Source organism: Podarcis tiliguerta (assembly GCF_965153285.1).
Source record: "Podarcis tiliguerta genome assembly, chromosome: 5".
NCBI classification, from domain to species: domain Eukaryota; kingdom Metazoa; phylum Chordata; class Lepidosauria; order Squamata; family Lacertidae; genus Podarcis; species Podarcis tiliguerta.
In genome coordinates, this window is record NC_139538.1 from 62,625,188 (window position 1) to 62,650,791 (window position 25,604).

A 25,604-nucleotide genomic window follows, 5' to 3' on the forward strand; every position below is an offset into this window, starting at 1 on the left:
TGAGCTTCTTGGAGAAAGAGGTGGGTATGAATGCAATAAAGAAGGAAATAGGATTAATTAATAAAGATTATTTTTAAACAAATATGACATAACTGTCAGAGAGGCAAACTGCTGAGAACCAAGAATGACCATGCGCTAATTCCAAACAAAGCCCCTACTTTAGGGTTGCCATATGTCTGGAATTTCCCGGACATAGCCGGGATTCGGCCGTCAGAAACAGTGTCTGGGTAGAAATTGTTTAGTGCCTGTGAAAATCCGGACGTATGGCAACCCATGTTGAAAGTGTAGATTTTGGCAAATTTTGCAGCAACTTCTGTGTTTGGATTTTTACCTTTTGAAATATGGCAACTCTGCGTAGTCTATCTCAGCATGATCACCACACGAATGAAGAAAGCCGATAAATAGCCCTCACTAGCCCTGCTCCACAACCTCCTTGAGTGCATTTGGCCCAGCTTGAATGTCTCCTCGAAGTGTGACAAGGCCTCTTGCTTTCGGTCTGGTTAGACAACGGTGGGGTTTGAGGTTGTGGGTGTTGTAGGTGCCTCTGGAATGTAGCCTGCTGTACAAAGTTCAGGTCATAGCCATAACATGCCGCCCCTGTCCCCTGGAAGACTGTCCATTGGGGAAAGTTTCTCCTCCCTGCTTTATTCACTTATTTTGTGTCCTGAGTGATTTGCGGCCTTCCACAGTGTTGATTTGGGACGCGGGTGGCGCTGTGGGTTAAAGCCTCAGCGCCTAGGGCTTGCCGACCGAAAGGGCGGCGGTTCGAATCCCCACGGCGGGGTGCGCTCCTGTTGTTCGGTCCCAGCGCCTGCCAACCTAGCAGTTCGAAAGCACCCCCGGGTGCAAGTAGATAAATAGGGACCGCTTACTAGCGGGAAGGTAAACGGCGTTTCCGTGTGCGGCTCTGGCTCGCCAGAGCAGCGATGTCACGCTGGCCACATGACCCAGAAGTGTCTCCGGACAGCGCTGGCCCCCGGCCTCTTGAGTGAGATGGGCGCACAACCCTAGAGTCTGTCAAGACTGGCCCGTACGGGCAGGGGTACCTTTACCTTTACCTTTACAGTGTTGATTGTGCTTCTATGGATGGCTCTCGAATTACAGGCATAGTTCAAGACTTTATATTTTCTGTGTTTGCTCAGGGAAGAACAAAGGCAAGTAATGGATAAAACAGCGCACTGAAAATGACTCCACTTCTCCAAAGATAAATATTGTTACAGCTTTATCATCCAAGCTATGAAGTAGGCTGAGAAGGCTGCATTCATCATCTCCTACATCATTTGCATTCTAAGGAGTTTTCTTTTTAAATGTCTTAGCATATTTCCACCCCCCTAACCTTTCAGAAACTTAAATATATTGAGGAAAGGAGGAAGTATTGTTGGATATAAAATCCGTTACTACCAACAAAGCGAGGGGCGGGGGTGGGGCGGAACCTGGAACTGGTCCGTAGGCCCAATATCATTATCTTCCCCACCCCACCTGTCAATCACCTGACATCATGTCCGGTGGCCTTTATTTCTGCCTGCAGGGGTCAACAGAAGCCCCTTTCAAAGCACTGTCTTGAGCAGTGCTTTGAAAGCCTTTCCCAGTGGGCTGGGGTGCCAGAGGTTCCCCACCCTTGGACTAAGAGACTGTGTGTGTGTGCGCGTGCTAGAGAGAGAGAGAGAGAGAGAGAGAGAGAGAGAGAGAGATTTGAAACCCAGCTTTCATTTCTGGGAGAAAAGGGTTTGTCCCTCCTTTCTATGGTTTCCACCTGCCTCCTTTGCCCCATGAGTGTGAAGGCAAATGGCCTCCGTGTCAGCATTGACATGTTCTGCCGTAGCCTTTCCCCTTCACAAAGGGGTCGGGAAATGGTTCTGCCTCAACTGGGCCCTAGTTTTCCCCACCGTCTGCTTTATCTGGTGGAGCAGACTTCGTCCTGGCCAGCTGCATTTAACAGATGGTGCGGCTAGTGCTTAAGATAGTAGGGAGACAGAGCAACAAAATGACGGCAGGTCCCAGAGATCTAAGTTGGTGCATCACACTGTTTATATACTACACTTATTGCTTTTGGGGCCAGGGATATTCATTGAACACAAGGCATGCTGACTGCAGTGCTGCTGGGGGAACCTGATCCAAGCTGTCCAGGAGCCTCTTCATTATTTTCCTGGCGAAACACATGTCTGTCATGTCACCACTGCAGTCATAATCCTCTGTGTATGTGTGTGTGCTGTCTATGCCATTGTTTGTGTGCATATATTTCACAATGAACCATACTGCACTGAAACAATCTACTAAACAAAGGCAGCTGTTCAAACAGCTCAGGACTCGAGGAGTGTGTGCTTGTAGTGTTGGATGTTACTCTTGGCAACTGCATCTTGTTTGACTTGGGCTACAGTCCACTCGCTTTCTCCTGATGAATGTCACAATGCAGAACCCACAATTGGATCGCCTCTCTCTTGTCACTTAAGGGAAGCCATTCTGTATCACCTGTGGTGAAGGGTGAGCAAGAAATGCCAGGAAAGCAGGTGGAGAATTTTGTGCTTTGAAAGGGAAGGGCCCTAGCTCAGCTTTGAATGGTGAAGGCTCCAGATTCCATCCCTGGCATCTCCAGGCAGGACACAGAGAGAACCCTGTCAGAAACCCGGTCAGTCAGTATGGACAATGCCAGTGGCATAACATGGGTTGCCAGTGCCCGGGGCTGCGTGGAGGAAGAGTGGGACGGAGTACACATGCACATTCAACTGCCTAATGGTGTCTGTATCATCCAGAAGATTGCAGCTGCAGAGATAAGAAGAGTCACCTGGAGAAGTCACTTCCTGGTTTACATACAGAAGCGTTTTCAGCTTCTCATGCTCCTATGTAAGAATAACAGAGAAATAAGTAGTCCGCCTCTCCCGGTAAATAGCAACACCCTAGTGGTCCTGCGCCCCAAGGAAGTTAGATTAGCTTCAACCAGAGCCAGGGCCTTTTCAACACTGGCTCCGGCCTGGTGGAACGCTTTGCCTCATGACCAGGGCCCTGCAGGATCTGATTTCTTTCTGCAGGGCCTGTAAGACAGAGTTGTTCCACCTGGCCTTTGGTTTGGAGCCAATTTGATTCCCTCCCCCTCTTTCTTTTTCCTTTTTCCTTTCTCCTGTGATGAGGCTGCATTTTAATATTTTATTGTTTCAATATTTTAATGTTGCATTTTAATCTTGTTTTTAAGTTGTATTCATTCAACTTGTTTTTATTATTGCTTGTTAGCCACCCTGAGCCTGGCCTTGGCTGGGGAGGGCGGGATATAAATAAAAATTATATGATGATGATGATGATGATGATGAGAGGGTTTAAAATTTTTCTTTATTCCATTTCATAATAAACATAGATACAAATATATATTCGAAGAAAAATGGTGAAAAACTGATAAGCACCTGCGTGAATAAGAGAGGGGTTGGAAAAGCTCACTAGTGCAGAAAACAGAAAAAGGATAAGGAAAGGTGGCACAGCAATTATTTGCAGCGGACGTATTGGGAGTTAGAAGTAAATGGTTTCAAAACTCGGCATCTGAGGAAAGAAAGGGCAAAGGAGGAACCCTGCTGTGAAAGCACCTCCGCTGCCAGATTATAAACGACTTTTGAATGAAAGCGGAATGAAGAAGGATCTCGAAAGGGATGAAACGCTTATTTCTGAAGACAGAAATGAGGAAAATGAATAGCCAAGGAAACATACAGAGAGGTAAAAGGAAAATAGAAAGCCATGAGCAGTAGGGGAGCCAAATGAGAAGCGTGTGGATGACAGATAAATGGAGTAAATATATGTACACACACACAAGGCTTTTAAAAAGCCATTTGCAAGACAGGGGACTCATTAAAAAAGAATTCAAGACAATCACAGGAACAAAGAAAAGAACACAGGAAGTACAAAAAGACATCAACGCGGATCATATTAAAATTAGGAAAGGGGAAAAAACTGATGATGGAGTTGATGCTAAAACTGAGATTTGGAGGAAAAAAGCTCCCCTATGTGTAATGTTTGCAAGGCCTGCTTTGATACATCGCTTTAGTTTTATTGCATCAGAATCTGGAGGTATTCCAGTCCAGGTTTTATCAGCTGCCTAAACAAAGAGTCTCTCGCCACTGGTTGGACTTCAGAACCAGGCAGTGATGACAAATTCTGGTATGCTTCACTCTACATTTCCACTTTGAACACTTTTAGGTAGTCATGCTTGCACTGACTCTGCACCGTCCTGAGTCCAGGAAGCACACCATCCCATAGAACATACAGTGGTACCTCAGGTTACAGATGCTTCAGGTTACAGACTCCACTAACCCAGAAATAGTACCTCGGGTTAAGAACTTTGCTTCAGGATGAGAACAGAAATTGTGCTCCGGCAGCGTGGTGGCAGTAGGAGGCCCCATTAGCTAAAGTGGTGCTTCAGGTTAAGAACAGTTTCAGGTTAAGAACGGACCTCCAGAACGAATTAAGTACTTAACCCAAGGTACCACTGTAATGTTCGTGATGGTATGGGCAGTAGTCTGGTTTTGGTAAAGAAAAGAAGAAAAAAGGTGCCTCTCAAGTTCATGAAGTAAATACTGTAAATCAATATATATAGTTGTACCTTGGTTTTTGAACAGCTTAGTTCTCTAATGTTTTGGCTCCCGAACACCGCAAACCTGGAAGTGACTGTTCCGATCTGCAAAATATTTTTGGAAGCCGAATGTCCGATGGGGCTTCTGCGGCTTCCGATTGGCTGCAGGAGCTTCCTGCAATCAGAAGCAGCACTTGGTTTCCGAATGTTTTGGAAGTCGAACGGACTTCCAGAACAGATTCCATTCGACTTCCAAGGTACGACTGTATTGCAACTCTGTGAGGGGTAAACTACAGTTCCCATGATTCTTTAGGAGGGGGGGAAATGTGTCAAGTTGCAGATCCTCTCTCAGTGATTTTCTGCACAGGGGCTGGTATATAGGGGTGTACAAATCTGCCATTTTTTGTTCTCTTTAAGTTGTCATTTTTCCAATCTTAAACACAGTGTTCTACATTTCTGCAGCAATCTGTGGTGTCCCCCCCAAGCTCCTACCCCTAATGAAAATTCAACAGTGTTTCAGTGCAAATTTTCCCCAATACACATATCTTTGTATGCATAATGTATTTTTGCAAGCAATTTTCTCCAATATATATATAATGCATTTTTCTATTTTATTTCCACCAATATATGCATTTTTTTTGCACATTTCCCCCTAATATATGCATTTTCTGTACTTTCTGTATGGTAGGAAAACTGCATTGCAAAATTTGGAGAAGTGTGAATTTCAAAGGATAGAGGTGTTTCAGTTCACATATTGGTTCAATAACTGCAAATGAGGTAGATTCTTATCAAAAAGCAAACAAAAATTAAAATTCGTCCTTATGCCTACTGATACATGTATACATTTCTGTTCAGCCATTCTCCACATTTCCTGCAGAGTAGGTAACTGAATTATTTACTTTGTGTTAAAGAAGAATCTTAATTTTCAAGGTTAATCGAATGTATATATTGAGGTGAATGGTTTGAGGCATACAAGATTGATGCTGTTTTTATCTTGCAGCTGAAATAGAATTATTAGTGGGACTAGTTTGATGTATTTTTATGTAGATTAATGTATTTTAATTTCAAATAGCATATTTTGTAGAACCAATATAGTTTTGCACTGACATGTCTTTCTCAATCTAATGCATTTTAATCACGTCACTCTGTTGCTTGTGCGATTTCTCAAAAATACCTGAATGCATTTACTTTCATTGGTGGGCACTTCAGAAATATATAATATACATATGATTGACCTTAAATGGGACCGTTTTTAACCCTTGGCCACTTATATTAAAAAAATAAAACTCTGTTAGGAAATGGCTAGATGTTCATTAACCTTCCTAAACAGAAGCTTAGAAAATAAAGGATTGGTGGACATTTTACTACCCCAAGACAAATTCTAATGTATCTAATGTGCTGCTAGTGTATGAAAGCAGTCAAGATCACAAGATTCTCAGGCATGCACCTCCAGATGGTGGAGACATTGGGTGCCATTCTGGTACCTGGGCATCTTTGCTTGGCATCAAGTGGTTGATAAAGGTAAAGGACCCCTGACAGTTAAGTCCAGTTGTGAACGACTCTGGGGTTGTGGCGCTCATCTCACTTCACTGGCCGAGGGAGCCAGCCTTTGTCTGCAGACAATTTTTCTGGACCATGTGGCCAGCATGACTAAGCCGCTTCTGGCGAACCAGAGCAGCGCACGGAAACGCCGTTTACCTTCCTGCCAGAAGCACTTCACGTGCTTTCGAACTGCTTTCGAACTGCTAGGTTGGCAGGAGCTGGGACCGAACAACAGGAGCTCACCCCGTCACAGGGATTTGAACCGCCGACCTTCCGATCGGCAAGCCCTAGGCTCAGCCAGGTGCAAAATGTGCCTGGCGCCTGGTGATTTTCTAATGCTGTTGGATTCCCAATTTCCATCATTCCTGACCACTGGCTGGGATGGGAACCCAAAAAACATCTAGATGGCATCACATTGGCTTAGCTTATAAAGTGCCATAAGATTCTTGGTCAGACGGGCGCTGCTTTCCCTCTGAACATAATTCCAAACTGTTGAACTGTCCCATCAGTCTGTCTTGGCAAAACTGTCGAGAAACATGTGGAACTGCAGGTGAAACATAAGCATTTGTTTTATTCTTAACCTATTCCAAAAGCTGCCTGTTCCTTAACAGCAGGGAAGGGCTTACCTGTGGCTTTTCAGATACTGTTGGACTCCAACTCCCATCAGCGCCAGCCAACATGAACAACAGCCAGAGATTATGGGATTTGTAGTTGTAGATGGAAGACGCCAGGTTACCCACCCGATGCTGAGTAGCATTATAAATGGTGTTAGCTTCATGAATTCTTCCATCTTGTAAAGCTTCTTTTTAATCCTCTGGGTGGGATGGAATCTAAAAACACTTGGATGCATTTTATTTAACATAGAAACCATTGATATGAGAATTAAAGCAAGCAGCCCTTTCATGCAGTGAAATGACCACGGAATGCTCCTTTGTTTCAAGTCATTGTAAGCTAATCAAACTGTGGAAGAAATCTGCGCGTTCCAAAATAGTCCCCGTAAGAAGCGTGACTCAATAATGCTGCGAAATGCCTTTATTCATTTAAGCAGAACGAAAACATTTAACTCTCTTTGAAATTGATTTTGCCGCATTTAGAACATTTATAAATACCAAAGACTAGCATTTTCATTGAAGCTGTTGCTTTATTCTGCTTTGAAGAATCACACCCCAACCCCCGCTCCACCCACATGCAAATTTTTAAAGGCAAGGTTTGAAATGTTGGGGGGGAGCCCACTGAAGTATTAGGGAGAATGAACTCAAACCAAACTTGGAATGAAAACCGGACCCAGTCCTTGTTCCTGAATCAAAACCAGTGGAGACTGATCCATCAGGGAAAATCTGGCATTGCCCCACCAGCCTCAGCCAGCCCCCACCTGCCTGCCTTCCTTCTTACTTTCAACTTTTCTAAGGCGTGGCACTTGGCTGTCCTTCATCTCAGCTTTGTCCTTGTCTATCTTAGCAGGAAGAAGGATGGGAACAAATGTTGCCTGTCAGTCACTCTGGCTCCACCTCCTCTTGGCCTCCCTCCCAATCACCTTACCAGTCCCAATGGCTACTACTGGCCACCACTATCCTGAAGCCCTCTCTGTGTTGTTGTTTAGTTGTTTAGTCGTGTCTAACTCTTCATGACCCCATGGACCAGAGCACGCCAAGCACTCCTGTCTTCCACAGCCTCCCGCAGTTTGGTCAAACTCATGCTCGTAGCTTCGAGAACACCGTCCAACCATCTCATCCTCTGTCGTCCCCTTCTCCTTGTGCCCTCCATCTTTCCCAACATCAGGGTCTTTTCCAGGGAGTCTTCTCTTCTCATGAGGTGGCCAAAGTATTGGAGCCTCAGCTTCACGATCTGTCCTTCCAGTGAGCACTCAGGGCTGATTTAAGAATGGATAGGTTTGATCTTCTTGCAGTCCATGGGACTCTCAAGAGTCTCTCTCTGTAGAGCCTAAAAGTTATTGGTGCCAATGCAGACCCCCCCCAAGGCAAAACCAATTTCAATGCAGTTATTGGTGCCAATGCAGACCCCCCCCCCCCAAGGCAAAACCAATTTCAAAGGAGGATTATCCTCGGGACAAAGGCAGGGAAGAAAAGGTCTATATTTTCCCACCCTGTGCCCATGTTTGCTTTGAACCTGGTAATCATCATCCTTCCCAGTGCATGCTATCTTCATTTTTTTAAAAAAAATACCTGCCCATTGAATGTCTAGTTTGGCTCTGACCATGAAGACAATCAGCCTTTGAGTAGAAATGGGAAAAGACAGCATTTATGTATGCTCACACTTGCTACAGTGTTCAGCCTGATTTTATATTGTGGAAGCCTTTCTCTCGATCCTTTGACCTAAAGGCCAACCAGTACAGTACTGGACAGTTGCTGTCCTATTTTGGCATTTCCCATCATGCAACTCCCAACTCCCATTAGGCCAAACCCCTGAAGATGGGTTGCTGTAAAGCACACTTAAAAAGCTGCGCAAAAGAAACCAAAAACTGGAATTGTTTCATGTGTGTGTTTGTGTGAGAGAGAATAAAATCTGGTTGGGGCATGCATTACCTTTTACTCTCCTGCTTGCTAGTTACCCTAGAAATTGGGTGTTTTAAAGATCCATTCCTGTATGAAATGCAAACACCTTGTTTCATCTTTTGTTTGCAGGTCAATTTCTTATTACTAGCTACAGTTTAGCCTGCGGGGCTCCCCGCTGCAAGTTACAACAGTAGCGGTTTTGCCCTCAAACTTTGTAACTAACGAAAGGCACACTAACTCTGCTTTCTCTCTGCTTTCTAGGTACCTTGGAATCACCAGGCCTCTCACCTATCCCGTAAGGCAGAATGGGAAGTGTATGGCTAAAATGATCCTGAGCGTGTGGCTGCTGTCGGCTTCAATTACTTTGCCACCTCTCTTTGGCTGGGCTCAGAATATCAACGACGACAAAGTTTGCCTCATCAGCCAAGACTTTGGTTACACCATTTATTCCACGGCGGTGGCGTTTTACATTCCCATGTCCGTGATGCTTTTCATGTACTACCAGATCTTCAAAGCCGCCAAGAAGAGTGCGGCCAAACATAAGTTCGCCGGTTTCCCCCGCCCTGAAGAAAACGAAGGGATCGTTTCGGCGAACGGCATCGCGAAACTGCACAAGGAATCGGAAGAGTGCACAAATTTTTCGCGGCTGCTTAAGCACGAGCGGAAGAACATCTCCATCTTCAAGAGGGAGCAGAAAGCTGCCACCACCCTGGGGATTGTTGTCGGGGCCTTTACGGTGTGCTGGCTGCCGTTTTTCATACTTTCCACCGCCAGACCCTTTATCTGCGGGACGTCTTGCAGTTGTATCCCCCTGTGGGTTGAGAGGACATTTCTCTGGTTGGGTTATGCTAACTCTCTCATCAACCCCTTTATATATGCCTTCTTTAATCGGGACCTGAGGACAACCTATCGCAATCTGCTGCAATGCAGATATAGGAATATCAACCGTAAGCTATCGGCCGCAGGCATGCACGAGGCCCTGAAGCTTGCTGAAAAGCCAGAGTTTGTTCTGTAAGGTCATTTTGCCTTCTATTACACTTATTTGCTGGTTCTTTGTGTAAGCTTTCTCTTCCAAGTAACACCAAATACAGATAAGAATGATTGTGTCTGATTGCAGATTATTCTTTTTTAGTTGAAGATTTCTGTCAGTCTTATCCCAGTTTGTTGTGGCTTTCCCCTCAAGAATCTGGAGAGAGTGCTAAGAATTAGAGTTCCCTTTTCTACCAACTACAGTTGCCCCAGAAAGACAGAATAACAACTAAATAAGTTCATGTGTGAGTGCTTAGCATCATCATAGTAGTTGGATACCCAAGTACCAAAATTCTTTGTATTAAAGCAGTTTTATGTGAAGGGGGTGGGTTGTTGTTGTTGTTTTTAAAGATAGTGAGCATCTTAATTTAGGATTTCTGTCTAAAGATCGTCTAGTGTGTACCTATACAAAACTGTGTTACTCCAAACTTGGTACCTGCTTATACTTTTTTTTTCCGCAGGAGAGCATAACCACAAACTAGCCATCAGGCCTAATAGTTGTGGGCGCATAGCTGCTGTTTTTAAAGCTCTGCTTTGTGATTGGATGCTGCCATTGATTGGCTCCCATTGTTATTTCCTGCACTCCTCAGATTACCAGCAAAATCTGGTGAATGATCCATGGAGCATTTTGTCCAAATGATTAGGTGCATGCCTGCTTGATGTCTTCTACGCTTATTTTTCACTGTTTCTTGAAGTTTAGCTTGACAATGTGTTTAGAAAGCATAAGAGTTTCGTAGGACAGATGGACCCCAAATAAACAATAGTTTTGCTGATCACAGCCTATGAGCAGAATCTCAACATTATTTACTTTGAGTCAGTCCCAAAGACTTTTTATAGAACAATAAGTGGATTTGGGATTGCAGGGTATGCTGAGGCTAACTGTTGCAAAAAATGCATCTTTGAACACTGGGACCTTGACCAAAATCCTTGCTGATCCTCTATTGAAGTTGAGAAACTAACAAAAAGAAGCAGTGCTGAGAGCTTTGGTATGTTACTATTATTTGAAATCATTGGAACGACAAACATAGACAACAGGGTGAATTGTATAACTGGAGTGAGGAACATTTGGTCCACCAGATGGTGATAGACTCCAACTCCCATCAGCCCCAGGCAGCATGGCCAATAGTAACCGATGATGGGAGTTGGAGTTCAGCAGGAGGGCCACAGGTTCCACAGTCCTATTGTATATGATGTGATCCAGTGGGCCCTTTTAGCCATGTATAAAAACATGCACACTTGCAGTAGTGCATAGATAGCCAGTGCTGCTGACTACAACTCCCACCATCCTTGATTATTGGCCATACTACTCAGGGCTGATGGGAGTTGTTGTCCAAAAAATCTGAAGCTATGGACGTAGGCTTACCCCTGCACTAGGATATCATTTTCTCTCTCTCTCTTTTCCTTTTGGCAGCAGAACTTGGTACTCTGCTGGGCTATTTCTGGTGCTACCCTGCATTTGGGGGACAATCTGTTCAGTAGCACAGTGGTCTCAAAAGCCTGACTGCACATACCAACTTCTCTGCACAGCCCTCTGTCCACGTTGCGTAGATAAGGAACAGGATGTCTCCCTCCTCTGCTGTTAGTGGGAATGAGGCCTGTGTGATCTGTTCAGGTGTTTGTTCAGGTGGTCTATTGGCAGGACTTTGCTGAGAGCATCTGCTTCTTTGTAGGAAAATTGGCCCTGAGTGCTCTCTCGCTCAGCCATCATTCTGAAGAAAGGAAGTTATTGTGCTCTCCCTCTCTCCCTTATTGGGGGCATGAAAGCTATCAAGTGAAAGTAATACTAGGCACCAGAACATGATAAACAATGGCAGGAGTGATGTCAGGGTTGTTGCTTTCAGATCATTTTTGTTTTATATTTTGCCCACGTAGGGTTTCTTGGGGGTGTGGGGCAGGGGGATTTGCTTTTGCATTGTGGTATTTTGATATATTTATTTACTGTTGTTTTATTGCATTAGTTTTATTTTATTTTATACTTTTGTGCACTGCTCTGGAATATTTTGATGAAGGGTGGTTAATAAATATTTCAAACACTAATATGTATTTAGGAGGATGTCTATTTAGAAATACAAGTTGGCTTCCTTAAGACATGCAGTTTCTCTGCATTGCTTTCATGAGTGGTCTTCAGAAAACCTCATTGGCTTTGGCCATCCCTAGAAAGCAGGTGGGGGATGCCGGGGACAATGAGTGGCATGGCTACCATCCAGCAGCATCCCTGCTGCCTTCTGCCTGGCAATTTCAGCCACTAAACTCAGCCTGCCAACGTCCACAGTTTTCATCTGTTCATGAATATCCACCACTTTCCTTCCACACATCACCTTCGAGCACATACACGCATGATTTGCCTCAACACACACACAAACAAACACATGCCAGCTGACTTCATGAAGAATGCCAACGGACTCATGCACTCATCTTTCATGCTCCACTCATTCACATTAGTACTCTGGCTTTGACTCACAAATAACCACTGGCTTCTGTCAACGGACTTCTGAAGATGAGCTTCAACCAAGCAAATATCAGCCTGCTTCCACCTTACGGCACCTAGCAGCTTCTGAATGTGAACTCCATTGGCTTCCATCCACCAACACATGCCACCTCCTCTGGGTCCCTCGCCAGACATGGGCCAGCTTCCTACCATGGATATCAGCCACCTTCCCATGCCCCCACTTGTTTGCAATCCCACTCAGCAAGCAAATTTGCCTTATTATAGCACTCTGTAGCCAGATGACCACCACCTTCCATTTGCCCACTCGCTTCCTCCACATGGAAGAAGACCAGGCAACGAGGCATGCCACAGCGGGGTCCCCGCTGTGTCCTGGTGAGGAAGAGGACTTTAAATCAACAGACCTTTCGCTTGGCTCACCTTTGTATTCACTCACCTGCTTTGTGCTTTTGTGATGTCACCAAAAGTCCTGGGTGTGCGCCTCAGCAGTGATCTATTGGTGCACTTATTATTAATAAGGGTTTCTAGCCCACCCTTCGTCTGTAGTGATACCAGGGAGAAGTACACCATAAAACTAGGGTTCTGGGACCTTTTCCAGTGCATTGACCACATTTCCTTGTGGGCAACCATCCGGGCTCTGAATGTGAGTGGCAGGTAGGGTCAGAGGCAGAGAGGAGCGAAGCAATGGATGCGACTCTTACCCTCGCACAGTAGGCTCTAGTCCAGCTGTACAAAAGCCAGAGGTTTCTACACACACACCCCCCTCCATATTTCCTTCCAGTTAAGCAGGAACCATTATCACAGTTCAGGAAAACATTCCAACCAGGCGAAAGCACGAGGAAGGTGTGGAGCAGGGCCAGGAAGTGGGGAATGGTCTTGGGAGAGTCCTGGGTGCCAGACAGAGGCCCCTACAGGCTGAAGGTTTCCTATCCATGCCATAAAATTGAAGATTTAAAAAAACCTCCACCCTGCCACTGGGTTATTTGAGACCACCCTAAAACTTAGCATCATGGGGGAAGATCACCTGGAAAGTATGTAGACGCAAGTGGCGATGCTGGTGAAATTCTTAAGGTACATTTTTCAAAGTATCTTCACCTATTTGTTTACATTGCTGTTTAGACCACATGCAAGCATAGCTTTTGATTTTCCACTCCACAGATGGTGTTCCATATTTGTTCAGGGTAAGAGACGTGCCAAATGATTTGAAATAAATCTGCTGCAGGCAGTCGCTGAGCTGAGGATTTGCTTATTAAATGGATGAAGCCGTTGCTCTATCAGAGGCACTTGTTGGCAGGAAAGGGGGAAGACCGCAGTGGTTGTTTTCTTTTTAAAAATGCTAAATGACTCCTGTCGAGCTTCAAAATTCATTGTGGGTCCTAAAGGTAGGATTTATCAGGGCCTACTATCCTGCGGAGTTCATGCTTTGGCTCTTTAGGTAAACAAGCCAAACTGTTTATTTCAAAGATAGTTTGGGGAAAGTAGGGAAACTAAATAACCTATGTTGTATGAAAAAGAATCTGTTTCAGCCCACATTGCAGCTCCTTCTATCATTTCTTTTGGAAACGTGGACAATCCTGGTGTGCAGAAGAACTGCAGCTGAGGGACTCCCCCGCTTCCCATGTAGTTTTGGGAAAGGCCCGTTCTTCCAGATTTGCAGTGGCCTCTTTTTAAATTTCTCAGCCTTACATCCAGAATGTTCTGCTTGTAACCCACAGCTGCTGCCTTCCTGAGGCTGTCACAGCCTTGGCTCCTCCTCTGTTTGATTCTGCCGGGCTCAGGCCTGAGTCGCTGACCAGGGCTTTCCCAAGGGGACAGCTTCTGTCCTTTGCAAAAGATTGCAGTCATTTGCATGCATTACTTGGGAGTATGCCACATTGAACTTGCAGCCCAACGCTATGCAGGTTTTACTTGGAAAATAAGTAAGCCTGCATAAGCTGACAGCCTCCATGAGACTTTGCTACTGACTAAACATACGTAGAGTTGTAAGAGATCTAGAGTAGGCCAGGAAACCTGTTCTAGCCAGTGATGCCACCAGGGGAAGACTTTGGGGCAAATTTCCAAGGCTCCCAAGGCAGCAGGGCTGGCTTATACCACATTTTCAGAAGTAAGTAAAGTAATGGAAAGTTACCTAACTGCACCGCTTGTTCTTTCTGGAATGATAAGCTTTGTATAAGAACATATTTCAATTTCTAACAGGCAAACATATGGTTCTTACTGATGGTCAGTCATTCTTAACATAAAACGGTAAAAAAAGAGTACTTTTTGGTTCATTTTGTCTTGTTTCATTTACTGACCTTTATTATTTATTATTCCTTCCTTCTGAAACTAGTTTTGACCTTGGATAAAACCACATGGTTAGTTAATTTCATTTCTAATGCCTATTTTCGTTTTGATTTCAAAACTTAAGCTTGTCCATTTTCTAATAAAACGAAAGCCAAACCCTGCGTGCATCGTATTCTGACGTCTGTTGCAAATCTTCACCCTTCAATGTGCTTGGTTGTGTATCACCACCTTCCCCACCAGAGTAGGATGCTTAGACTGATGGGGGTACCAAAGAACATATTGTGTGTATGTAATGGGGTTTCCCCCCTGCTGATATGCCTGCTTGTTTGTGTTCTTTAGGGCAAAACTACACCCTACTACAAAGAACATGGAGCACCATCCCTGGGTTGACTCTTGTCCCCATCCCCCATCCTCTGGCTTTAACATTTCACTCAATTTAACCCATATCCCTACATCATTGCAGTGTGCATTTCTCCAGCCCACTCAAAACGTACCTGCTGATGGAAGGAAATGCACTTTGTAATAACTTTGCGGGCACAGCACATGTTAAACCAGATGTTTATGGAGAGAAAAGGAAGCCCCATTTTCTGTGTAGCATGTAGTTCTACCCTTAGGGCTAAATCCTGAATCTCTGTACATCCAAGTGGCTGGGCGTTGGGCAGTGAAACACTTGCCCTCTGTCAGAGAATGCATGCCATCTCCTCTGTTTCCTCGAAAAGTAAGCAGAGAGAAATGAATTCCACCTTCCACCCTTGGTAGGCTTGAATGACAGAATAGCATTGAGGACAAATACCCCTCTGTTGCATATGGGGCGGGGAACCTTGAATCATTTGAATCAATTGAATCAATTGAATCAGCTCAAACCTTGAATCAATTGAATCAGCTCAATCTTGGGTTTGTTTTTTAACCAGCGCTGGAGAAAGTGGCAGGATTTGGCCTTTGTCTTCTTTCACTATTGTGACAGTGTTGCTTTACGTATGTCTGTAAACAGCTAGAAAAGTACTTGCAGTTCCTAAGTGCCTTGCAGTGCAACTGAGGGCTTGTCCAAGAGGTTTCCCCCTTGCCCTACTCCTTTCCAAGGGAAAAGCTGCTCTTTCGTGATAGAGCAGAACAACTGGCAATCTGGGGGAAACCTGAGTTGCTTTTTGCTCTAACTGAGCAGCAAAGAGCAGTTTTCCCTGGGGGAAAGCAGTGAGACAAGAAGTGTGGATAAGTCCTCAGTGCTCATTTGCTCAGAAGAAAGTTTCACTGTGTCTGGTGGGACTTAATCCATCCCTTGCAAACATGTTTTGGATCACAGCCTTAAATATTTTTTGAGCTCTACCCACAATTGTTGGGCACTATTTGCATGCTATTATTAGATGAAAAAGAATAATTTTCAACACCTCTGTGTTGGCACTTAGTTTCAGTGGGAGGAAGTCTTCTCGCCAACCTAGCTAGAAATCTTTCCATACAGGAACTTTCCAGAAAGCTGAACTCCATGTTGCCACAAGCAAACCCATGTTTCCAAACGTGTGACTGTCAAGCTTAGCATAGGAGCAAGGCAATTAGCAAAGAGGAGGTGCTTCCAGGACCACTGTTTCCCCTAAATAAATGCACCATCTTGGGATGTTTATTCCACCCAAAAATGGGTGTATTTCTATTCTTGGAGTACAGTTGGAGGAAAAACAGGTTTAATGGAAAATATTAAACATCTCCTGAAGACCCATCTATTTCAGAAGGTTTCTGTGGCTCATAAGATTGATCGCATAGCTCTATTTTATTATTTATTGATATTTCACAGAATGTTTTATTCATGTGTTCTTTGGTTTTACTTATGTATTTCTTTGTATTTCTGATTATAATGTTGAATACGTATAGAGGTGGGGAATCCCACTCATTTTACTCTGAAAAAGGTAATCCTTTCATTAGCGTTACAGCGCAAACACACAATTGGGATTCCTGGGTTGCATCCAAAGATACATTTAAGGAAGTTTGTGGAAGGAGAGTGTTTCTAATAAGACACATTGAATAGGTTAAGGCTTAATTTATTGATCATTAATGACATGCTATGAAGCAATGAGAGGTGTGGATCTTAAGGCAAATTAACTTGAAATTCACAGAAGGCAAGTTTTCCATTTCCTCCTCCTCTCTGAATCTGATTTTGCCCTGCCCCCAGCCTCCTGAATAATAACTCTCTCTCTCTCTCTCTCTCTCTCTCTCTCTCTCTCTCTCTCGTGTGTGTGTGTGTGTGTGTGTGTGTCCTGGGGAAAGGAGGGCTAGGAAACACCTGTAAATTCAATTAAGTCAACATATTTTGGATTTAAGCCTGATTTGGGGAGATCGTTTCTAAGCAATTTTGCTTCCTTTCGCCATAACTTTGTCTCAGTCTGTAGTCTGCTTTCTTGTTTGCGTTTTACAAAAGTTCCTAGGAACCACTGTTATCCAAGACACCTACAGAATCCTACCTCATCAGCGTCCTAGCCCCTCAACTAAGTTCTGTGTCTTGGTCACATAAAAATGTGACAAAGAGACCAGAATATATATATACACACACACATATACAGGCAACTCCCTGTTTGCGTGAGGGTTGAGACCATTGATAACTAGAGACCTGCAACCTTTCTGAGCTGATGTTTGGCAGGGTGAGTCAGGAGCATCGCAGCTCTATCCTCTGTCCTTCCTCCTCCGTTTCTCCCTTGCAGTCATCACTCAGAAAACCCCTATTGACTGATTTTCACCTTAGACAAATAACCCCCACTTGTGTTGTGTTGTGTTGTGTTGTGTTGTGATTGTCCCCAGCCTCCCAGAAATCAATCAGGAAGGGACACATCCATCAAGTGGGAACTTCTGATCAGAACCTGCAGTGATAGCTGTCTCCTAAGCACTGGTCTCTCACCTATCCATTTAACCTTTAGATCCCTTCACTTGTTCTTGAACAATTCTGAGAAGGCTTCCTGTTGATCTCAGCTTGCTTTCTGAACCAATCAAATTCTGTCTGTATCCTACTTGACCTCCATCTTTCAAAGGGCCGGTTCCTAAAAATCTCCTATGACCTGTCATGCCCACCCTTGACATGTCATAGGACTCCCCGAAGAGACAGGGAATCTTCTTCTGTACACTATGATAATAAGTTAAAGAGCATTCATCTTGATATATTTCTGTGGTTTTTATTTCTTGAAACAGGAGGAGCTCTGATTACTCAAGAAAAAAGAGCCATGACTTATGACTGGATGCAGATGAAACAGTCATATAATGAATAAGGCACTGCTGCGCAAGGAACAGCATTGAAGATCCAACCTGCAAGGAGAATGTGATGGGCTCAGGAAACACACAGGGTCTTCTTGGGAAGGGGATACTGCAAAGAAAGTCAATGAGCTTGGTATATTGTATTAAATGTACTTCAGCAGAATACAGTGACATCTCTTTTGATCGCCTTTTCTTTTCTTCAGCTGAACTGATGACCATTGTGTACAAATAAACCATTTTCTTTGTTTGGGGGTGGGGGGAAGAGAAGATGACAAGATTGCATAGGCAATAAGCAGTTGGATGCATGACTGAAATGGCGAGGGAGGTCCCTCTCAGGTGTGCCTTATTGTGAGGGGCTCGCTCTACTTGTCCTGCCAACCCGATGACTTTGCCAACTGTCCCTGTTAGTTGTTCTTGCACCCCCTTTTATAAACCTTTCAATAAGAGCAGGCAAAATTTCACCCTGGGTATCAATATTTCCCTCGCAAGGAGAAATAATCAAAAAGCTGTGGCAACAGAAGAAAGTGTAGATGGGAACTGGAGGCTGAGGCCAGTATCCAATGCAATGCTAAGTAGCCATCATTCCCCTCAGCACCAGGATTTCCATTTGTGTAATTAGACTTCCCCTCCCACCTTCCTCAGATCTGCTCTGGAGATTTGAGGGACACCCCAGATCAGATTTAGGGGGTGCACAGGGGGAGGAGAGAGGGGAAAGTCCCATTATGCAAGAGGAACTCCATGTGTGGATGGCACAGTTGCTTAATGTTGCATTGGATACAAGTCTGTGCAACCTTTCATCTTTATCAGTCAATGTAAATTATAAAGATCACTTGGTTACAGTTTTTTAACAACTTGTTTCTGACCAGGAAGACAAAATAGGAAGGGTAACAACACAGCTTTAGTTTATTTTTTGTACATTCCACCTCAGCCCCCTTTTTTGCTCACTTCCTTTCCAACTTGCTCCTCTTCCTGTTGCTGATAATCATGGGAAGTGTAGACACCACTAGATTTATATTATATAAGCTTTCTTGGAAGTCTATGCTTTGCCAACCTGTCCATGAACTGCAAATACAAATGGGATATAAACTTGCAGTGGTTTAGATATATCAGTTTCCTAGTGCTATGAATATCCAGGAAGGGACTATGATACAGAATGTATTTTGCAGGGTTGTTAATGTTTTCCAAGCAAAGGATTATGGTTGTGAAGATGCTTGCCACTGCAAGGTGCGAAATATTCTGGGCTGGCTGCAATGCACAAAAGGTTAGCCAAGCTTGTCTCAGATGAGGAGATGCAGCACAACCCCAACCATGGTTTACTCAAAAGGGTGTCCAGATTTACTCCCAGGTAGGTATGCTTAGACTTACAACCATAGTGCGAAAAGAGATCTTAATTGTGTGTAAAGAAATTAAAGTGCATGCTTCAAAAATTTAATTAGCTGCTGCAGAGGGAACAGAATTAGGACTCACCAACACCACAGGCCTGTAATAAATTATCCCCAGTGCTTCCCTGGGATGGAAGTTTCTATTTAAAGATTTTTGTCAGAACTGTGGTGGGCATGGGGTAGAATTGAAACACCCCCCCCCTTGCATCCTGGTTCTGAACCTAGCTCAATGACCCACCCACCCAAGACATGGCAGCTATTTAAATAGTTTAAAAGATGCACATTAACTCCTTGGATGCAGTTAACATCGTATCTAGTTTGACCCTTGGCTAACATGTCCCATTGATTTCCTTTGGGCTTTAGTGCAACTGATATTGAGCTGGTTGACATGTAATGCCAAGAGAACGAAGGCATAGCTTGAACGCATACACTCCTTGGGAAGGAGATTGTGGCTACTTCGCTCTTCCTCAAGCTCTTGCTGCTGTGAGCTAAGCCATGGTTAGGCTTATCATTTTACCACATGGGTTGTCTTGCTCCAGACAAGGATGAGCTGTGACCAAGGTTTTGTTCTTGGGTTTACAGCTCATGCTTTGTCTGGAGGAGACATACCATGAGCCTGAATTAGGAAGGCACGCCGTAGCTTAGCTGCAAGCTGTGTGGCCAGCAGCAGGACCAAGGGAGGTTCGTGTTCTGTGTGAATCGGTTCATTCTCTGTATTTGGCCAATGTCTGGCTAAAGAAGAAGGGACAAAAGGATAAAAATGAGATCTACTCAAAAGCAGCCATCAGGTCTAAAATAGGAAAATCATTTCTCTTTGACATTAAATGGTGATAGTGAATCACTGGACTATATTAGGAAAATATAGGGCTACAGTAAATTCGTTGCAGATGATTCAACAAGCAAAACCCAATATATTCAACGCAACCCTTAATTTATGTGTCTGTTATCCTATTTCAATGTCATTTCGGGGTGTGCTAAAATGTGTTAATAAATTATATGAATGGTGGTATAATTTCAGCAGCTTTCTGTGTACTGTATTTCCTGTTCTTATGTGTAGATACCCCTTTTTTCACAGAGAACCATGTTTGTTGCCTTGAACTTCGTGAGACCGAGGGTCACATCTGTCCTTTGTAGTGATAACAATAAATAATATTACCCGGACAACATTCTGTCAAAGCTTGCCAGAAATGCATCCATACTTCATTATCAGCATTCATTGCACTGGTTCCTGCATACATAAATGAACGCCTTTTGCTAATTCAGACTGATTTCCTCAAAGGAATGGGTTACATCTGAATGGAATCCATGATGTGAGAGTGAAAGAATGAGTGTCTGTCAGCCTTAATATTTCCATATAGGAGAATGGGAAAGCTCTGATCAGGCAGATTGAGAACAACAGCAGAACAGTCTTCTTGCAATGGGCTCCCACACTCAAGATTAAATGTGGGGACCCTATTGTATTATGAAAGTGGAAATCAAAAGGCTACACTGCTAGAATGATCTGTGCCATGGTCATTCAGCACAGAGTGGTCCTTGCACAGCTGTCACGGTTATCACTGACCATTCAAAGAGCACCAATAAAAGGAGAGCTATCTGGTTGTTGTTGTTAATTGCATTCTACATCTATATCACAATGTGATGAACAAAATATAGTGAAAATGGTCAAATATAGTTAAAAACAACAGAAGTGGAATTTTAATAGCAATACAAAATGGATACCCACAGCCGAGACCTATTCATTCAACTGAGAAAGCTTGTTGGATCAAACAAACAAAAATATTCAGTTTGTTTCCAGGAAGTGCAGGTAATTGCAGAATTTCATCATAGCTGTGTTGGATTTCTACCTCATTTCCAAGGCAAAACAGTGTCCTTTCAAGGCGTGCAAAATGAACTTGTACTAGTTGTTGAAAACTTGTATTCCTCATTCTGCAGCTTTGGTGAAAGCTTAAAAAAACACACTAAAAAACTGAATAGGGCCGTTCCTTTCTCTTTTACTGCACGATCCTAAGAATATTGGGCCGCATTTAGTGAACCTGGCAATGCACAAAGTTTCATAGCCAATGGAATTTTACCAGCAAAGGCAAAAAAAAGGCAACATATTGTCCTAGTTCTTAAGTCGTGATGTAGCTCTAGTTGTTCCAGAATGCACACTAGATGTGTATCAGAATGTCCATTCAAGCATATACCCCACTGAGATCAATGGAGAGACCATAGAGGTGTTCACCAAATTGCCCCCTGCAGTCAATTAATGTAGGGGACTAAGGGGAATGTGCTTACCGGCCATACCACCAGTGGCTGCACACATTCAGTGTTAATGCGAAATGGGTCTTATGCACATATAGTTCCTCTACCAGTCTAGGGAGTCTAGCTGATCAAGACTTTGTACACAACATGCTGGGAGTAAAGGAACAGCATTTGCAATATGTTACCTGAACCAGTCAGGGGCAATATACAAAAAGAGAACCTGTTTTTCCTCCTCACTGATCCCTTCTCTCATAGTAACTACTTTTCTGGCTTTTACATCCTTCCTGCTTTTTCTCCAAGTCAGTTCCAGCCAGTTACAGTAGGAGATTGTTTGTGCTCATGCCTCCATATCAGCCGCAAGCAGAACAAGCCTGTACAGTCGTACCTTGGTTGCCGAACACCTTGGAACTCCTACGTTTCGGCTCCCAAACGACTGAAAACTGGAAGTAAGTGTTCCAGTTTTCGAATGATTTTCAGAAGCTGAACATTCAGTGTGGCTTCTGATTGGCTGCAGTAGCTTCCCGCAGCCAATCAAAAGCCACGTTTTGGTTTCTGAATGTTTTGGAAGTTGAACAAACTTCTGGAACGGATTCCGTTCAACTTCCAAGGTACCACTGTACTCAGAATGGCTTTGTTTGCCGATAAACCTCATGTTTCTTTATCCTTCCAACCGGAAAAGAAGAAGAAGAAGAAGAAGAGGAGGCGGAGGAGGAGTTTGGATTTGATATCCCGCTTTATCACTACCCGAAGGGGTCTCAAAGTGGCTAACATTCTCCTTTCCCTTCCTCCCCACAACAAACACTCTGTGAGGTGAGTGGGGCTGAGAGACTTCAAAGAAGTGTGACTAGCCCAAGGTCACCCAGCAGCTGCATGTGGAGGAGCGGAGAGGCGAACCCGGTTCCCCAGATTACGAGTCTACCGCTCTTAACCACTACACCACACTGGCTCTTACCAGACTCTTTCTGTACACCGCTGCACTATATTTACCAAACTCTCAATACACCTTACATTTAAAGTACCCAAAGAATCCTGGGAACTGCTAGGAATTGTACCACTGTGAGTGGAAATGATAGTTCCCCTGATTCTTTGTAGCTGGTGTGTGCCCTCCATATATGCTGTGCATGCAGCCCAACAGTTCTGACTGGGCAAAGGAGGCAGATGCATATACAGCCTTGTGCCACTTTCTTTTGCCAAAGACATGGCTGCCGGGGGTGGTCAGGGTGCAGGATGGCTTGGGAGAGATGTGACTTGTGGGCACATTCCTGCTACCCACTTAAAACATCAGCTCAACTTCTCTGCACTTGAGTGCCCCAAGCTAATACTATTTGCTTTGCTGCATTACCTTCATTTCATTGCCTCGGTTGCCAAGGCAACAGGGCTACTTTCCCCTTCCCCTTTCCTAAACACTTCCCTAACTTTTCGAGCACCCTCTGAAAATTTGCCAAAAATGAGCATTTGAAAGATGCACAAAAAACGTTCTCAAAACTCAGCGGCCCGGTTTGGCTCCACTCTAGCTTTTTTATAGATTGCCATGGAAACAGGGAATCGGAAAGATTACTCCTTGCCAACCACTTGTAGTGGGTCTTATTAATTTCTTTAATAGAAGTGCTCAGGCATAGCCCTCCAGATATTGTTGGACTCCAACTCCCATCAGCCTCCCAGCAAGCATGGGCAATGGTCAGGAATGATGGGAGTTGGAGTCCAACACTGCCTTGAGGACCAATCCTCATTCCTGAGCCTGATGTAGCACTTCTATTAAAGAAATTATTAGGATCTTATTATAAATAAAGTACACACAAAAGAGTAGTCCTTCACAAAATTGTTTTTTTTTAACTCTGAAATCTACATCCAGAGAAGGACACCAAATTCTACGAAAGTTTTCAGAGGAGGAAGTAAATCAGGAGACTTTGTTGAAAGGAGAAGAAAATTGTGGTTCATATTGTCAGAACCCAATCTAGACTTGACTATAACTTGGTGATTCCACCTTTCATGACAAGGACAGCCTACTGCTGGGCTGTGGTCTGGGGATCTGCCCTTGCAGAGTGATGATCAGATGCTGAACAGAAAGGTCCACAGCACCACAGGAGCCTCCTCCACTGAATGGGGGAACATGTCAGGAAGATGCTCGAAGGTGGTGAATAGGATTCCCTTGAGCTCACTCGTGGCAGCCCTCTTGTGCATGGGTGGTACCATTCTGACTGCCTAATGACCAGCACAGGGAGAATGAGCTTGCTACCGGATGGATGAAAATGAAATTGGATAAACAACTGAATGGAAACAGTTTGCATTCCAGCGTGGGCTTCAACTTGCAGCCACGAAACACTACATTCCAGTAGCGCTTAAACTGAATGAGTACATACCCACTTTTTAAACACAACACTGTTTAGATATACAAGGAGGGGTTGTAAATTTAAGTGTAAATAATTTTAAATAAATCTGGTTTTCTGTTTTAAAGAGGAAGAGTGAGACTGGGATGCCAGGGACTCTGGGCAGGAAAGTGATGTGTGCCTCTTCACATAACTTGAGTAGTAACAATAACTGGTGGTGATCCTTCCACTTTTACTTCAGTTGGGCAGTTTCGCAAACCAATTGATTTATATTTTATTTCTTTATTACATTTATATCCTGCCTTTCCTCCAAGCAGCTCAAGGTTTTCCATCTCCCCATTTTATCTTCAAAACAAGCCTGTGAGTAGGTCAGGCTGAGAGACCACAACAAGCCCCAGGTCACCTACCGAGCTTCATGGCTAAGTGGGGACCAGAACTCTGGTCTTCCAGGTCTTAGTCCAGCACTCTAACCACTGCGCCACACTAGCTGTCAAAGTTCTCAGCACTGTCTTTCTCACTGTTGCAATGAATTGGCCATACTGCGATGAATGAGGCCAATAGGTGCCTATCAATGCACACCTGATGTAGCAGAGTAGCCTTGGGAACCGATGGCCTTTGCCCTGATGTGGCTGAAGGAGGTGATTCTAGGGCTACTTCACGCAAGGCATTTCCTTTTCCATGTGAGCAGCCCCACCTAGTAGCGCTTGAGGAATCTGACCTTTGTGAATGCCATACATGAAAATACTGATCCACATGTCTCGGACTAATTTTCAAATCAGAAGGCGGCAGATGATGTGCTACTCCGAATGTTGCGACACAGTTCTCAGCATCGTATTGTATTTTACATATTATTTTGAAACATGCACTTGGATGTAAATTAGAACATGCCTTCTTGAGACCACTAAAACAAAGCACTCTGAGATTAATGCAGGAACAGATTGGGAAATGACAGGGAATGGAAACAAGAAAGATTTGTTCAACCCTAACCCCACCATTCCTGGTTATGGATTTTTATGTCCTGCCTAGTTGACCCTGAATACAACTAGCAGCAATTCCTGTGATTGTGGCACTGGCAGGGGCATGTTGCTATGATTGCAGGATTGTGGCCGGCTGTATACATGGTTACCTGATTCACATCAGCCTACCTGGAGGGGGAAGAAAATATCCGTGCACTCTGTGGACCTTACATTTCTGCTAACGGTGGGTTATTTATTCTGTGTTCTGTTCCTTTCACACCTCTGATCTCAAGCCTCCCTTGAGTTTTCTGAACAGGCCCATTTAATTTGTAATGAAAACGAAGAAGCAAGCTACATAAAAGTCTCTCTCGCACTTGCAATCCAGTCCAGTCTCGATTCTATATTTATACGAGCATCTAGCTAATATTTCAGCATCGTATTATAGATTGAGGATGGGGGCTTGTCTGAGCTTTATTGCATAGAATGTTCAGAGCTGAAGAAAAATAAAGTATATTTTAAAAAGAGATTACTTCAGCATTAGCTGTACACGTTAAGTTCTGGTTCATCAAAGAAAAGATATTCAATTAGATATAATTTGACAAGAACTGGGCTCTGGGCAGAAACTGATATAATGGAATTTACGATCCATCATCTTTGGGAGCTGGAGCATTAGAAAATGAGCAGAAACAGAACCGATTTGGGACCTTGCATATGTATGTGTGTTTGTATAAAAAAAATTCCTTTTTCCTGACTGAAATTCAAATGAAACATTTAGTTTTATCCCTAATTAGCGCAACAGCTTAATATAATCAGCCTGCAACAGAAAAGAATTGCATTAATTCCCAAATCCTTCAGTAAACGTGGTGAAAAGCGTCAAATGAATGCCCATGGCTACAATACCGAACTCACCATTTGAAGTAGCATATACAAGTGCAGACCCTCAGCAACATTTATTTATTTAGAAAGACTTAAAAACTACATGATATGTGTATGAGAGAGTGAGTACACATGCACAAATAATTAAAACACTGTTAAAAATCAGTATCCATTTTAAAAAACGAATACAGATAACGAAATTATATGCATTGACGAAATGGAAAAGTTT

General features: G+C 43.8%; 1 protein-coding gene across 4 annotated transcripts in view; it reads left to right on the forward strand.

Moving 5' to 3' along the window:
• Positions 1-20,138, forward strand: part of HTR7 (5-hydroxytryptamine receptor 7) — a 45,876-nt gene extending 25,738 nt beyond the window's left edge. The window contains exons 2-4 of one of the 4 annotated variants that reach the window (XM_083443688.1): positions 8,866-9,615; positions 14,409-14,433; positions 17,528-20,138. In XM_083443688.1, the coding sequence (XP_083299814.1) occupies positions 8,866-9,615; positions 14,409-14,424 (766 nt within the window). In that variant the 3' untranslated portion in view covers positions 14,425-14,433; positions 17,528-20,138. Of the gene's footprint in view, positions 1-8,865; positions 13,111-14,408; positions 14,434-17,527 lie in introns of all 4 variants that reach the window. The other 3 variants (XR_014512082.1, XM_083443689.1, XM_083443687.1) reach the window with 3 other exon arrangements.
• The last annotated feature ends 5,466 nt before the right edge of the window (positions 20,139-25,604 follow it).